Source organism: Neomonachus schauinslandi, chromosome 2, assembly GCF_002201575.2.
Source record: "Neomonachus schauinslandi chromosome 2, ASM220157v2, whole genome shotgun sequence".
Lineage (NCBI taxonomy): Eukaryota > Metazoa > Chordata > Mammalia > Carnivora > Phocidae > Neomonachus > Neomonachus schauinslandi.
The window spans coordinates 138,362,863-138,378,314 of NC_058404.1; the positions used below are offsets into that span (position 1 = coordinate 138,362,863).

The 15,452-nt window shown below is 38.3% G+C and overlaps 1 protein-coding gene across 1 annotated transcript in view; it reads left to right on the forward strand.

Annotated features, from left to right (window-relative positions):
- PRKG2 (protein kinase cGMP-dependent 2) overlaps positions 1–15,452 on the forward strand; it is a 104,649-nt gene that overhangs the window by 16,754 nt on the left and 72,443 nt on the right. The window contains exon 3 of the mRNA XM_021702362.1: positions 14,564–14,730. Within this exon, the coding sequence (XP_021558037.1) occupies positions 14,564–14,730 (167 nt within the window). The remainder of the gene's footprint in view (positions 1–14,563; positions 14,731–15,452) is intronic.

Here is a 15,452-nt window from a genome sequence, read left to right on the forward strand (position 1 = left end):
TTGTGTGGTGATCTGATAGCCAGAAGCTATGGGTGAAGGCAGCTGGGTGATGTGTCTGGTGTACGTGGTCAGAATGTTTGAGAACAGCGGTTATGTTTTATAGCAGTGGTGTGCATTGAGACACCCCGATCAGACTCAGCTACACGGGGATGTGTGAGAAAACCGTTACCGGTTAACTGCTGGATTCTTTTCTGAACGTTACCTCATGGAGGCCAGAGACTTGCCTGATGAGGTGGGAGTTGCTTTTCCATGGCACCAGAGAAGGTGAAATGAAAGCTCAGTCGTTCAACAATTTGCTCAAGGTCGTGGTGTTGGTATTTCCCTAAACCAGGATTCAAATCTCTGTCTGCCTGATGCCAAGTGCGTGTTCTCCACCATGGTGTGGGCGGGGAGCTCCTATAGGAGGTACAGCCTGCACTGGGAATGGCTCGCCTTGGAGGTGTGCATGGAGGGGAAGATGTTTAAAAAAATGGGGTGCGGAAGTCAGGAGCACAGACAAGTTGAGGAACCTGCCTAAAATTATGTGGCGGCTGCCGGGACATCTTGGTGACGTTAAAGAGGTTTAGGCAGACTTTCTGATGCCTGGCCCCAGTCCCTCTCACTTCCGGCCTCTGACTTGTCTTCTTTCTCTCCAGGAGACAAAGGCCCTGGGCTCCCCCTCACCGTGCACCCACCCCTGGGTCCTCTCTCACCTTCTCAGATGGTCTTCTGCTTGGTTCATTGCTGCCCTTTTCTCCTTCTCACTTTATCCTCAAGTCTTCCGGGCTGCCAGTTGCCAGGTGTTAGGAAGAATGTTTCATTAAGCCTCGGAAAACACTTGGCACCCGAGGTCTTACTGCTGCGAACAGTCCAGAGTCCAAGTGCGGGTGGACGTGCCCCGCTGCCTCGGAGCCGCACCTCCGCGGGTGGTGTACACGCCGAGAGTCGTAGCCCGCACTGTGCTGTTCTTAGACTCCACGAAAACCAGTAGCCTTGGCTAGTGGCTGTGTAGTGGCCAAGATTTCCTTCAGTCCTCACGTCAACAGCTTCCTTTCAACAACTCGTTATCGAATATTGAATTTCTTAATCAGCCAAGCTCAATCTTTAATTTTGTTTTCTTCCTCTTTTGCTTCCCCTTTCTGTATGTCTGTCTCCTCTCTCCCATTTCTATCACGTGTGCTTTTCTTTGGTTCCCTCCTCATTTTCCTCCATTCTCAGTCAGTGGCCACCAGTACCAATTTCAAGTACTTATTACAGGCCAGGCATACTGCCGTATGACATAGGTTAGAGTTATCTCATTTAGTTTCACAACTAACGTGCCGGCTAAGTATTATTGTCTGAGGCTCAGCAGGCAGAAGTAACTAGCCCGGGTCACCATTCGCCATGCCTCGAGCTCTGTGACCTCCCCTGGATGTCAAGACACCGGCCACTTAAGCAGAGCCGCCCCGAAACCTATACCCGTTTTATCTTACTTGCTGTGATACTAATGTATACGATATTTATCGCAGTTTGTGGGTCTGCTGGACTGCAGATAGGTTCCTCCAGATGAATTTAGCAGTGCTGGCTTTGAACCACCGTCCTGAAGCCTGAGCAGGAACCTCCAGCTCCCCTCACTCACATCTTCTACGTGTCTTCTGAAATGGGCTACTCTGTTCTGACCCAGTTTTTTCTTACAGACATTGCATGCTTTCCTGGACACTGCCCATTTCCTTGCTAGATTCACAGGAAAGAGGATAGTAGAAACAGTATAGTCCAGAAAACAGTGACCTTTCTGTCTGTGCTTTTTGGGTCAGAGGGAAGCATCACCGCTGACTTTGCCTCCTAGGCTAAGAAGCAGCGCAGTTGGCTTGCAGGGAAGCCTCCCGTTTCTTTCTGGAAGCCTGAGCAGCTCCGCTCCTGTCACCTGACTTTTTCTGGGTTTTAAACTGCAATGGAATTCTCAAGAAAGGGAACATAGTTGAAGCCAAGGGTAAAGCTTTTCAGTTTTTAGACTCTTTTTGGAAGTACCTTCTCTGTGAAAGATACGTTTCTTTTATTTATCCTTTGATTAAAACTGTTTCCTTTTCTTCAAGTCTCATTTTAAAATAATTTGTCTCCTCCCCTCCATGTTGACTGTCCTTCAAACAACTTGCTAGTCGTAGATATTTTAGTGCAGTCTTGTTTGACAGGTTTTTGTGAGGTTGGTTTTTTTTTGTTTTGTTTTGTTTTGTATTTTTAAGATATATAGCCAGGAATGGCCAGAGGGTATCTTGTATATAATTCAGACTAAAATGTGAGCAATCAGGAACTCTCAATGTCCATTTAATCCTTCCAGGAATATATGTTTATCGTGTCCAATTAATTTTAACTAGTAAACTTCAAGCAGCAGTTTTGATCATCTTTTTGAGGTTTATAGATCAAGCTCTGGGAAATATGAAAGAAAGAAAGATCTGTAGCTTCCAGTCCCTTCTTTCTAGATCAGATGAGAAGGTAGGTAAAAAGTGAACAAGATTACTACCTGAAATTTCTTGGAAATAGAAACTCAGGGAAACCCAGGTGTATTAGTTTCTCTTGCTATATGATAAGCCACCACAAACCCAGCAGCTTAGAACAACACATATTTGTCATCTCAGAGTTTCCATGGGTCAGGAGTTTAGGCACAACAATTAGGTCATCTGCTCAGGGTTTCCACAAGACTGTAGTCAAAGAGTCAGCTGGCTGTGTCCCTTCCTAGAGCTTTTAGTGGGAGAAGGCATCCTCCAAGCTCACGTGATTGTTGGCAGAATTCAGTTCCTTGTGGTTGTAGGACTGGGGTCTCCATTTTCTTGCTGGCTGTCAGCAGAGGCTACTCTTAGCTCCTAATGGCTGCCCAGAGTTCCTAGCCATATTCTTGCTCCCAGGCCCGTTCACAACACAGCAGCTTACTTCTTCAAGGCCAGTTGGAGAATCTCTTTACAGTGGATTAAGCGGAAATCTTATATTACACACATGGGGTGACCTTCCTATCACTGTTACCATATTGTGTTGGCAAGGAGCAAATCATAGGATCCATCTCTCTCAAGGGCTGGGGATTATACAAGAGCTTGACACCAGAGGTTGGAGATCATGGGGCCATCTTAGAATTCTGCACACTACACCAGGCCCTTTTGCTTTTCTGTTGTGAGATTCCCTGGCTAAGAATGTTGGCCATGCTGGAGATGTAAAGTCATACATAAAAAGTCCAGAGGCTTGTACACGTGTGTTTGTAGCAGCATGTTGTGAGCTATTTATCGTAGCCCAAATGTGGAAACAACCCAAATGTCTGCTTGGATGGGATGAATGGGTAAACAAAATACAGTATATACATACAATGAGATATTATTCAGTCTTAAGAAAGGAAGGAAATTCCTTCCTTTTACATGCTACAACATGAATGAACCTTGAGGAGATCATGCCAAATGAATAAGTCAGACCCAAAAGGACAAATATTGTATTAATCCACTTATATGGCATACCTAATCAAATTTGTAGAGACATAAAGCAGAATTGGAGGTTGCCAGGAGCTGGGAAGAGCAGAGAATGGGAGTTACTGTTTAATGGGTAGAGTTTTAGTTTGGGAAGATGAAAAATGTTCTGTAGATGAATGGTGGTGATAGTTGAAAAACAGTGAGAATATACTTAATGCTACTACACTATACCCTTAAAAATGGTTAAAATGGTATAGTTTGTATAATGTATATTTCACCACAATTAAAAAAAAAAATCCAGAGTCCTGGGGCTTACTTGACAGCATTGCCCGCAATGTGCTAGGTCATGTTTCAGGTTCTCTATGGTTTCCTGGGAAGGGGGAGAGACGAGTAATGATTTTTTTTTTAATATTTTATTTATTTATCTGACAGAGAGAGACACAGCAAGAGAGGGAACACAAGCAGGGGGAGTGGGAGAGGGAGAAGCAGGGTTCCTGCCGAGCAAGGAGCCTGATGCGGGGCTTGATCCCAGGACCCTGGGACCATGACCTGAGCTGAAGGCAGCCGCTTAACTGACTGAGCCACCCAGGTGCCCTGAGTAATGATTTTCTTATTTCTGTGTTTATTTGTAATATTGCAGGGGAGAATAAGATATGGAAAACTGCAACAGACATTAATTGATTATTGTTAATTAATCAATCACTGTTAATTACTTGATAGTAATTGATTGCTCCATGAGCCTTCAATGGAGGCTTGTTTCCAGTGCAGTGGGAATAAAGAGGAAAAGGACAACTTCAAGCTCCCTTGCATTTTCTTGTTTACAGCTGTAATTCTTAACCTTAAATGTGCATTGTAATCAGCTGGGGAGTATTTAAAAATACTGATGCTTGAGGTTTAACTGCCAGGGAGTCTTACTAAATTGGTTTGAGGTGAGTGCCCTGGGCATCAAGATTTATAAAATCTCCCCAGAGGATCATAATATGCAGCGATGATTGGGAGCCAGTATTTTGTTATAGGAACAGGCTTCCCTATAGCTGACTCCAGAAATGTTCAGTTTGACAATTTAAGAGCAAAACTCATTACAGATTTTTAAGGGAACTATTTACCGTTTCTACCTAATTACCATGCAGCACAATGATGATTATGCATATCACTGAGTGTGTCAGATTAACCTCCTTGTAAATTTTGGTTGTTTTCAACATTTCATTATTAAACTCTGTTCTTGGATGCTCATGGGAATAGGATCATCTGCACACATTTAAGAAAAGGAGAGAGAAGTCTTTGTTGTGAGCATGAAGTAACAGTAAACATGATTAAATTACAACCGTATTTAATTACATGAGCAATAGGGTGATAGAGCTGACAGGAGAAAGTCATGCTCATTTTCTGATTACGCATGGAATGATCTCATCGTTCTCATGCTAGTTTCTCAAATTATAAACTTGTGCATTTATTAGGTTTTTTCCTTGTTGGTTTATCGCTCAAAAGATATTTGGGAGGAGGAAATAAAGAGATGCTTATTTAGCTTATTATCTGTGGCTTGTTTACCAAGTGGCTGACATTTCTCATTTCCATTCTTGTCTCTGTACCCATAATTTTTGAACTTGGAGAAAGAATTTGAATGTCCATTAGCATTCTTAATCTTGTTGAGTTCCTCCTGGGCGCCAGGTGCACTCCTAGATTTTAGGTCCTAAAAGGATGGAGAAAGCATGGCCACACAGTTGGAGATCACAGTCTCTTTGGGGAAACTAAAATGTATTGCAGTCTTGTGTGATTCGTATCCTAAGAGGTAGGTATACAGAAGAAGGAGGGAGCATACTTTGCTTGGTGGGATCGGGGAAGGCTCCATGGAGAAGATGATCTCGAGCTGGGTTTTGAGGGAGGAATAGCTCGCAGGGAGACAAGGTGTCCTGGTATGTTTGGGGACTTGTAAGTAGTTCAGTGGGCTGTGGTGCTCTGAGCACCAGGAGGCCGAACAGGCAGGAAGGCTGAATTGTCAAAAGAGTTTTACCACCATTGGGAGGGGGGTCTCCCTAAATAAAATCAAGGCAGGTCTTAAGTATAGTTTTTAGGGCTGTTTTGATTGAGAGGTTTCTAAGTGGCTGGTAACTTGCTGACTTATAAGAATGATAGCTATCCCTTAGGTGTAATATATTTTACGTGCAGGGCGCTGTTCTTAGAGGTTTATACTGTGAACTCAATAAATTGTCATAGAAATCCTATGACCTGTGGACTGTGTTTATTGTAATTTTACAGCTGAGGAAACTCGAGATTAAGTGATTTGCCCAGGTTTCCACAGTTCATAAGGGACAGGATTAGGAATCAAACCCTGCGGCATTGCGGCTCCAGATCGCATGCCCTTGACAAATATGCTTTACAATATGCTTTCTATCTGTATATATAATTAAGCTGTGAAATGCCATGCAAGTTGCATGGCCTCAACCTCTATGCTCACAAGAAATCCTTGAGAGATAAGAAAGAAGGCAGAGGCCACTGGCCCCTGCTTTGAGCAGAGCCTTATGCAAAGAAGGTCGCAGGATACCTGCTGTTGCTCAACAAAAGGGAACAGTGAGAACAGAGGCCTCTAAAATTCAGGACCAGAGAAAGAAGATGGAGGACTCTAACATAACAAGAACTGTTGGTGAACTTCAACCAATTAAACTTCCTGAAGCAAATTAGAGGACAGAAATTTATTGCTTCCAAGAAAGTTGATTATGCAAGCGGAGGATGTAAAAGGATTATAGGATTACCGATGCTGCCACCAATGGGCATGAATTCGAGATCCAGCCCTGTGGGAGGAACTTTGAATTGAGCTGAGTGTCTTGGCAGTACCTCTTTATTTCTCCCTGGTTTCTATAACTTTTCCCATTCTACTCTCCCACCCCCCCAAAAAGCATGCTGTGACTACCCCCATTGCCAACTACTACTAATGCCACTTTTAAAGTATTTACTGGCACCTTATCTTAGTTAATGCGCATGATATTCCTGTGTAGTAGATATGATTACTGTGCTCTATTCACAGAGAAGTCTGAGATTCAGAAAGGTTCAGTGACTTGTCCAAGGTGACACCACTAGCGTGTGGCAGAGCTGAGATTTGAACCTAGGATTTTCTGACTCCAAACCCATTTACACATTTTCTTTTTTTAAATTAACTTTTCATTGAAGTACACAAATCATAAAGTGAACAAGCCCATGTAAACAGACCAGATAATAGAAATTCCCAGTTCCTCAGCCCCTCTTTCTCTCCTCTAGTCTCTTACCCATTATCTACCTCAAAGGTAGCCAGTGTCTAGGATTATCAAAGATTACTTTTTGCCTATTTTTGAATTCTTTTTAAGATTTTATTTATTTATTTGAGAGAGAGAGAGAGAGCATGCACGAGTGGGAGGAGGGGCAGAGGCAGAGGGAGAAGTAGACTCCCCGCTGAGCAGGGAGCTGGACATGGGGCTCCATCCCAGGACCCCAAGATCATGACCTGAGCCCAAGGCAGATGCTTAATTGAGCCACCCAGGCGCCCCAATTTTTTTTTGAATTTTATCTTAATGGGTTTATAGAGTATCTATTCTACATAAGTCTAGCTTGTTTGTTTTATATAGTGAGATTCACTTATGTTATTGTATGTGGCAGTAATTTATTATTAATTACTAATAATTAACAACATTAATTATCATTGCTATGTAGTATTTATTGGGTGGTTATACCACAGCTTATCAATTCTACTATTGTTGGGCATTTGGTTGATTTTGGTATTTGGCAATTTTGAGTAAGGCTGCCACAAACATTTTTGCATGTCTTTCTCTCGCTCTCTGTATATATTTATCTGTATCTATATCTATCTATACATACACACTATGTCATATATATATGATTTATGATGGTTATATACCTAGGAGAGGAATTGCTGGGTAGTACATTTTATCTAAGTTCACATTTAATATAGATTGCCCCGAAATTTTCCATAGTAGTTGAACAAATATATACTCCCACTAGTAACCTATGAGTATTAAGTTGCTCTACATGTTCAGGGGCTCTTGGCATTGTCATTTTTTTTTTTCATTTTAGCCATTCTGGTGTGTACGTTGTGATATCTGGTTATGGTTTTGGTTATCTTTTCCTTGATAATTAACAAGGGTGACCCATTTTAGAAGTATGTATTTTCCATTGATGTCTGTTTTTCCCTTTTCCCTATAGCTCTGTAGTACAACTATTGTCCTAAATTAAGTCTCTGTGTATGTATAGGTGGATTTTAGACTTTCTACTCTGTTCCAAAGGTCTTTTTGTTCATTCTTGTGCCATGAGTATACTCTCTTAATTATTTTGATGTATAATAATTCCTGATATCCATTACTTTAAGTCTTCCAACTGTGTTATTGTTCTTCAGTGTTGTGAAGGCTATTCTTGGGACTTTTTATGACCAAGAATTTTAGAAGCAGCTTGTTAATTTTCATAAATTTTTTTTCAGAATATTGATTGGGATTTCATTGAACCTGATCGATCTGAGTAGCACTGACATCATTAAAAAATTTAGTCTTCTCATCCACAACTGTGGTATATGCTTCCATTTCTTTCTTTCATTTCTCTTAAAATTCTGTACTTCAATCTGTAGAGGTCTTACACATTTTTATTAGATATAATCCTGTATAGTTGATGTTTTGTTATCTTTTTAAAGTGATGTAATTTTAAAATTTTCATTTTTAATTATTTGATGCTGGGATATAGAAATATAATTGTATTTGTTTGGAGACCTTGTATCCAGTTGTCAAAATCACTTGTTAATTTTGATAGTTTATCTGTACATCCCTTTGAATCCTTTACTTACCCAACATGTCTTTAGAAAGAATGGCAGGTTTATTTCTTCTTTTCCTATGTTTACGTCTTTGATATTTTTTCTTTTTTTCTCTTTGTGTTTATTTTTTTCTTACCTTATTACATTTGCTCAGACTCCTGGTTCAGGGTCAGATTGAAAAGTCTCATTTCTGATACCTGGAGGAAAGCTTTCAATATTTTACCATGTGATATAATGCCTTCTGTTTTTGTTTTGTTTAAGATTAATGAAATTCCACTCCAGTCTATTCCTAATTTGCTAAGAGCTTTTTTAAAATTTAGAAATCATATACAGGTGTTTAATTTTATCAAATACTTCTGCATCCAATAAGATTTTGCTATTTTTTTAATCTTTTATTTGTTTCATGTGGTTAATCACATTAATTTTTCTTTCTTGTGATGTGAGTTTTGTTATCAGGCTATTCTCATACTCTAAAGTAAGTTGGGAAGAATTCTTCTTTTTTTATTTTTGGAAAAAGATTATGTAAGATTAATGTTATTTTTCCTTAAGTGCCTGGAAAACCTAATGGTAGGATCCAGAATTCCTTTTGTGAGACTGTTTTTATTTTTTGTTCAATTTTTCTAATTGCTAATCACTTTTTTACTTCTTCTTTTGTCATATATGGTTTGTTGTATTTTTCTTTTTTTTTTTTTTTAAAGATTTTATTTATTCACTTGACAGAGAAAGCAAGAGAGAACAAGTAGGAGGAGCAGCAGACAGAAGGAGAGGGAGAAGGAGGCTCCCCGTGGAGCAGGGAGCCCGATGTGGGGCTCGATCCCAGGACCCTGGGATCATGACCCGAGCCGAAGACAGTGGCTCAACCAACTAAGCCACCCAGGCGCCCCGGTTTGTTGTATTTTTCTAGGAAGTTTTTCATTTCATCTAAATTTTCAGGAGTGGTTATACTATATCCACTCATTTCTTTTTGTATCTGTAATATCTACAGTGATGTCTCCCTTCTTATTTTTAATATTGATAATTATTCTCTCTGTCTCCTTGTCTTGCCATGAATTCCTCAGTTTTATGTCTTTCTGAAGAAACTATTTAAGACTGTGTTGATTCTCTTCATTGTACTTTTTTCCCCTATTTTACTATTTTCTGCTTTCATTTTGTTTATTTCCTTCTCCCTTTTTTGAGCTCACTCTGCTTTTTTCTAGCACTTATTTGATTTTATCTTCTTCTTTCCTAATAGATCTATTTAATACTGTAAGTTTCCCTCTTAGCATGATTTATGTACATCTCACAAGTTTTGGTATGTCACAGTTTTATCATTTATTTCAAAATACTATTTGATTTTCCTTATGACTTGATCGTTGATAATGGGCTATTTAGAAATGTATTGCTTGGGGCACCTGGGTGGCTGAGTTGGTTAAGTGTCCAACTCTTGATTTTGGCTCAGGTCATGATCTCAGGGTCGTGAGATCAAGCCCTGCATTGGGCTCCATGCTGAGTGTGGAGCCTGCTTGAGATTCTCTCTCTCCCTCTCTCTCTCTGCCCGCCCCCCCCAACGCCCCAGCTCACGCATGCAAACTTTTTCTCTAAAAATAAAAATAAAAAAATAAAATAAAAAATATATATATTGCTCAAAAAAATGTATGGCTCAATTCTCAAACATTTGAGAATTTTTTTATTATTTTTTGTTATTGATTTCTAGCTTAATTCTGTTCAAAGAACATACTCTGTATTGTTGAGACATGCTTTATGGCTCACCATATCATTGATATTCATGAAGGTTTTTGTGTACTTGAAAAGAATGTGTATTCTGAATTTGTTGAATGCAATCATTTATTTTATTTTACTTTATTTTATTTTTAGAGAGGGAGGTGGGGAGGGGCAAAGGGAGAGGGAGAAAGAGAATCCAAAGCAGGCTCCATGCCCAGTGCAGAGCCTGATACCAGGGTCAGTCTTACAGTCCTGAGATCATGACCTGAGCCAAAAGCAAGAGTAGGACACTTAACCAACTGAGCCACCCAGGTGCCCCAAATGCAATCTTTTAAAATATCAATGAGGTCAAGGAATTAAGTTTGATAGTCAATTGTTTAAAAATATGTTCTAACTAATTTTTGTCTGCTTGTTCTGTTAGTTACTTAAAGGGATGAATTAAAATCTCCCCCAAACAATTGTGGATTAGTTTATTCTTTTATTGTTGTCAATTTTATTTTCATATTTTGATGCTATCTAATTAATTGCATATACATTTAGAATACTTATATTTTCTGATCATATCAATATGAAATATCTCTCTTTATTCCTAGAAATGTGTTTTTCATTAGTCTACTTTCCTCTATCAAGAAACATTTTCTTTATAATTGGTGTTTATATAGTATAAATATCTTTCTACCTTCTTACTTACAACCTTTCTATATCCTTATCTTTAAGGAATGCTTCTTATAAGTAACACACATTTCATATTTCCTTTTTATTTTATTTTTCAATCTGACAGTCTTTTTTGTAATTGCAGTATTTAGTATATTTATCTTTAATGTAAATACAAATATTTTCATATTAACATATTACTGTTTGTTTCTTATTTGTTATACTTCTTTGGTTTCTTCTTCTCTACTTTCTTGACATTTTCCAGGATTAATTAAATGCATATTATTATTCCATTTTCTTTTCCGTTAGCTTTCTAGTTAAACATTCTTTAGCTCATCTTATAAAGGTTACCCTAAATTACAACATGCTTCCTTAATTTATTAGATTTCTAATATAGATTAGTGCTTTATGTTTACTGCCATACTCCTGCTCCTACAACTTGACTGTTGTTCTCAAACATTTTATTTATCATACATTTTAAAATCCACAAGGTATTGCTATTACTCTTTTATAAAGATAAGCTTCCTTTAGTCATCCACATATTTACTTTTTCCATTGCCCTTTCCTCCTTCTAACATCTATTAGTTTCCATATGGGATCATTTTCTGTTTGTCTGGAGCTCTCCACTATTAGTCTGTTGCCAATGGAGTGACATTTTGAAATGTATTCATTTTGCTTTTATTTTTGAAGGCTATTTTCACTGGGTAAAGATAGTGGAAATAGGCATTTTAAAGCTCTTTGGAGATATCCCATTGTCTTCTGGCTTCTGTTATTTCAGTTGAGGAGTAAGTCAGTCATATTGTTGGTCATTTGAGGTAATGTGTTTCTTCTCCAGCTGCATTGTAGATTTTTCCCTTTCTATTTGGTTTTCAGTAATTTGACTGTGATGGTCCTCGATATGTTTTTTTTTGGATAAGGTTATATGAAAGTCTGTGTCTAAAACCTACAATATATTGATCTATTAGGTCTGTTTCTATTATTTTTTTCTCTTGGTCTTCACTCATTTGGTCTTTTCTCTTGGTATGTCTGATGTCATACCAGATACTTTTTAGGGAAAAGCTCTAGAGAAAATTTGAGTCTCTAGATTTTGTGAACATCCTAGAGAAAACACTTACCTTTGCTTGTGGCAGGCAGTCAGGCTAGGAGCAAATAATTTTAACCAAAATAGGAATTTGTCATTTTGAAGTTAATGTTCAGTTTTTTCCAGAGCTAGCCTTTTTTGGGCTGGTGCTTATTCATGGGTTGCAGCCCTACAGCTGTCCCATCTGAAATCCTGGGTTTTTACCAGGATTCTTCCTTCACGGTGTGCCTTGAATATTAACTTTGGTCTTTCTAGTCCTTTGAGACTGCCAAAACTCTGCTCAGTGCTGGGTACAAATCAGCAAATGTGTTGAAGGGAAAAGCAGAGGTGAATGTCAAGCTCATATTCTCTTGTTGATCATGGCTTTTCAAGCTGTGGTTATGTTGATAGGTCTCCAGTGCTTTCAAACAGATCTGTAAATATATACTTTAATTAGCTTTTGAAGTTGTATTGTGTGAGCAGGGAGAGTTGTTTTGGTAATAGCTGGTCTATCATAGTTGTAGAAGGAGTGGCAAAGTTCATACTCTTAGTCACTGTTGTGCGCTACCTCTTAGACAATTCAAGAGAAGACCCAGTCCTTGAAGAACTTATATCTAGTTTGGAGAAAAAGTCATAGCGAGAACTCTTTTCCAATTGTAGAATATTATAATAGGGTTATACACTCAATTAAGTTAAAAAGATTTGGGAACTCTTTGAGACCGTGGACCATGCTTAATTTTTATGTCCTAAGTAAATGTTTGATAAAATTTGTTGAATTGAATAGACGTGAATACAATAATCTAGGAGTTTAGAATAGACTTAAAGGATTGTGTGAGCTACAGCATCTGGACAGGGTTGACTAGATCATAAAGGGAGAATTATAAGGTTTGAGCTGATTGAGGGAAGAAGAAATTAAGTTAGAGGAGAAAACAAGGACTAAGTCTAAAGATAAAGCTGGCAGGCATAGGAGACAATGAGGATACCAGCCTATCTGAAGCAAAGGATTTGTTTTAGCAAGTAGATACTGTATGGATGGAGTGGAGTCATGTGGTGGGAAATGGTGAATACCAGATTGTGGGATGTTGCTTTTCTTCTATGGGCAAAAGGGTTTTCAGACTACTTCCATGGAATGTTCATGGAAGTTAAGCCAAAAGAAGAAATAAATAAAAAAGACATTGAGGTTTGGAAACATTGGTTTAAGAGATTTGTTTACTAGAAGATTTCTTTGAACTCTGAAAGTATGCATTATGAATTTCCAAAATTGTTCAAACTCAGCACGCTTTTGCTTATAAAGGAAGAGTACTTCTTGGAACATATTTTGGGAAATTAGGCTATGTGGGCATTGATGAAACACTGGCTGGAATGTTAGGAGAGCATGAAAGGCCCATGAAAGCTAGGGATTTTTGGCATTGTTCACAGTTCTCCTGCTTGCTCTAAGAAGAACATGTAACCAAAGTATCTGCTCGGTATATATTAACTGAATGAATTATTGGCTTTAGCAGATGAGTAGAAAATGAGATCAGGATGAAGTCAGTTTTTTAGCAAGAATAATCTGATAATAAAATATAAAGTAGACTACAGGGGAAAGAGGCTAGAAGCTGAAATGCTGAAAAGAAGATATTAACGTTGTCCAGACCTAAGTTTTTTTCTTGGACTGTGGTGACATCCTTGAAAATAGAAACTGAAATGAGTAACAGTGATTTTTTTGTAAAGAGAAATGACAAGATTTGGTGATAGTTGCAGGAGGAAGTAAGTTCTCAAGGTACTCAAAGAGTTTGTGTGGCTCTGAGGATGATGGAGTCACTGTAGGGCAGAAGGAATTTCTTCATTCTGTTTTCTTCACATAGCCTAATGATCTGATGGATGGTGTCATGAAGGAAGTATCCAATCCATGAAATTTTACTTTACATTTGAGAACTTTCTGTGTAGAAAAATATCACAAGTTTTGAAACAGTAAAGGTAGTGATGGGAAAGAGTTTGAATGAAAGATACAGAGAAAAAACCCTATTTTTAGAAATCACACTGAATTTGACTGAAAACAAATATGTTGTGCAGAGATTCTGACTTAGCCCACAAGGCCACTTCTCTGCCAGCTCATAAAACTTTTGAAATTTATGGTACTGAAGATTGGGTAATTATTTTGAGCTACTTCTTTTCCAAAAGAAAACAGAAAGTTTGAGGACTATCAACAAGAGGGCCTTGGATTTGGGGCATGAATAGGTTATGAGATTGGAAATACATGTTCTGTCTGGTCTAGACATACTGAGGGTCAAAACCTAGGTGAACCCAGTCTACCACCACCACCCTCTGTTTCTGATCAAATCTAGCGAGTCCCAACGGAGCTAACTTCGTTAGCTCAGAAGAGGCAATAGATGTACAGTCTTCAGACTCACAGACTTAGATTTAAATCCTAGGGGGATTAAGTTGCTTCTTACGTTTTAGTCTGTTTGTCCAGAAAGTAAGAATAGTAATTATCTCAGAGGATAGTGGTGAAGACTAAATAAAATATAAAATAACTTCTGTAGGTATTATGCATGCAAGTATACATGAATAAATGAGTACTGTGTGGTAGTCTCTTACGTACACCTTCTACCAACCAACCAGATTTTCTTTCCATCTAAAAAATCATATATCCATTACAATTACTAATATTAATATTATTTATGTTAACCTAGAGATCTTGAGAGATGCTACATTTGTGATGATGACAGCTAGGGTGTTAATAAAATTGTTGTAATACCAATTACAGAAAACTATTCAAAAATATTTTCAAAGGTTTTACATGAGAAGTATGGTAATTATAAGGGTCAGTGTTGGTGGGGCTGGAAAAAAATTTGTCCCTCCTGGGAAAGTTGTAAGTACATAGGTGGTAATATCAGGAATCTAAATGAAGTAAATCTAAATAGCAAAACACAGTTTTCGTTCATGTAACTTAACATCTCTTTTCCATTACGCCAGTGAGAAGAAGCTCATTATGGAGGCCCTTAATAAAAATCAGTTTCTAAAGAGACTGGATCCTCAGCAGATCAAAGACATGGTGGAATGCATGTATGGGAGGAACTACCAGCAAGGGAGTTACATTATTAAGCAAGGAGAACCAGGAAACCATATCTTTGTGCTAGCAGGTGGGTTTCACAGATTTTTCCAGTTATCATCTAACAAATATTTTGCCTATTGTCTTATTATTTTTTTCAAACATTTATAAAAATGCAAAACCAGTTGCTCTGTTTATACAAAACATAACAGAATTTGAGTTCATGAAATAGTAACATTGTTGATCTAATCATACTGGTGATAATATTTACTGAATGCTTTTTATGCACTTAATAGAGAGATCTCATTTCATCGTCTCACAAACTCTGTTAGGCAAGTGCTATTTTCTCCATATTCCTAACGTGGACTCTGTCACAGAGAGGTTAAGTAACCTAAGAAAGGCCACAAAGCTCCTAAGTGGTGGAGGTAGAATGCAAATGTAGGCAATCTGACTCGAGTCAGTACTTTTAATCACAGTGCCACTAACTCAACAACTGCAAAAAGATGTTTCTATTCAAAATATCACTGCTTCTGTTGACATTTTTAGGTTGTTATAGCAGGATAAAGAAAACAGTTATTTTTGTGGTTCTGTGAAATATTTTGGTTATATACGAATGACTTCAAAAGATAATTTAGGTACATGTAAGCACATAGGAATCAAATGGAATGCCTTAAAATTAACACTGGTGTTTTTAGAACCATTTAAATGGTTTTCTACGGGGCGCCTGGGTGGCTCAGTCGTTAAGTGTCTGCCTTCGGCTCAGGTCATGATTCCAGGGTCCTGGGATCGAGCCCCGCATCGGGCTCCCTGCTA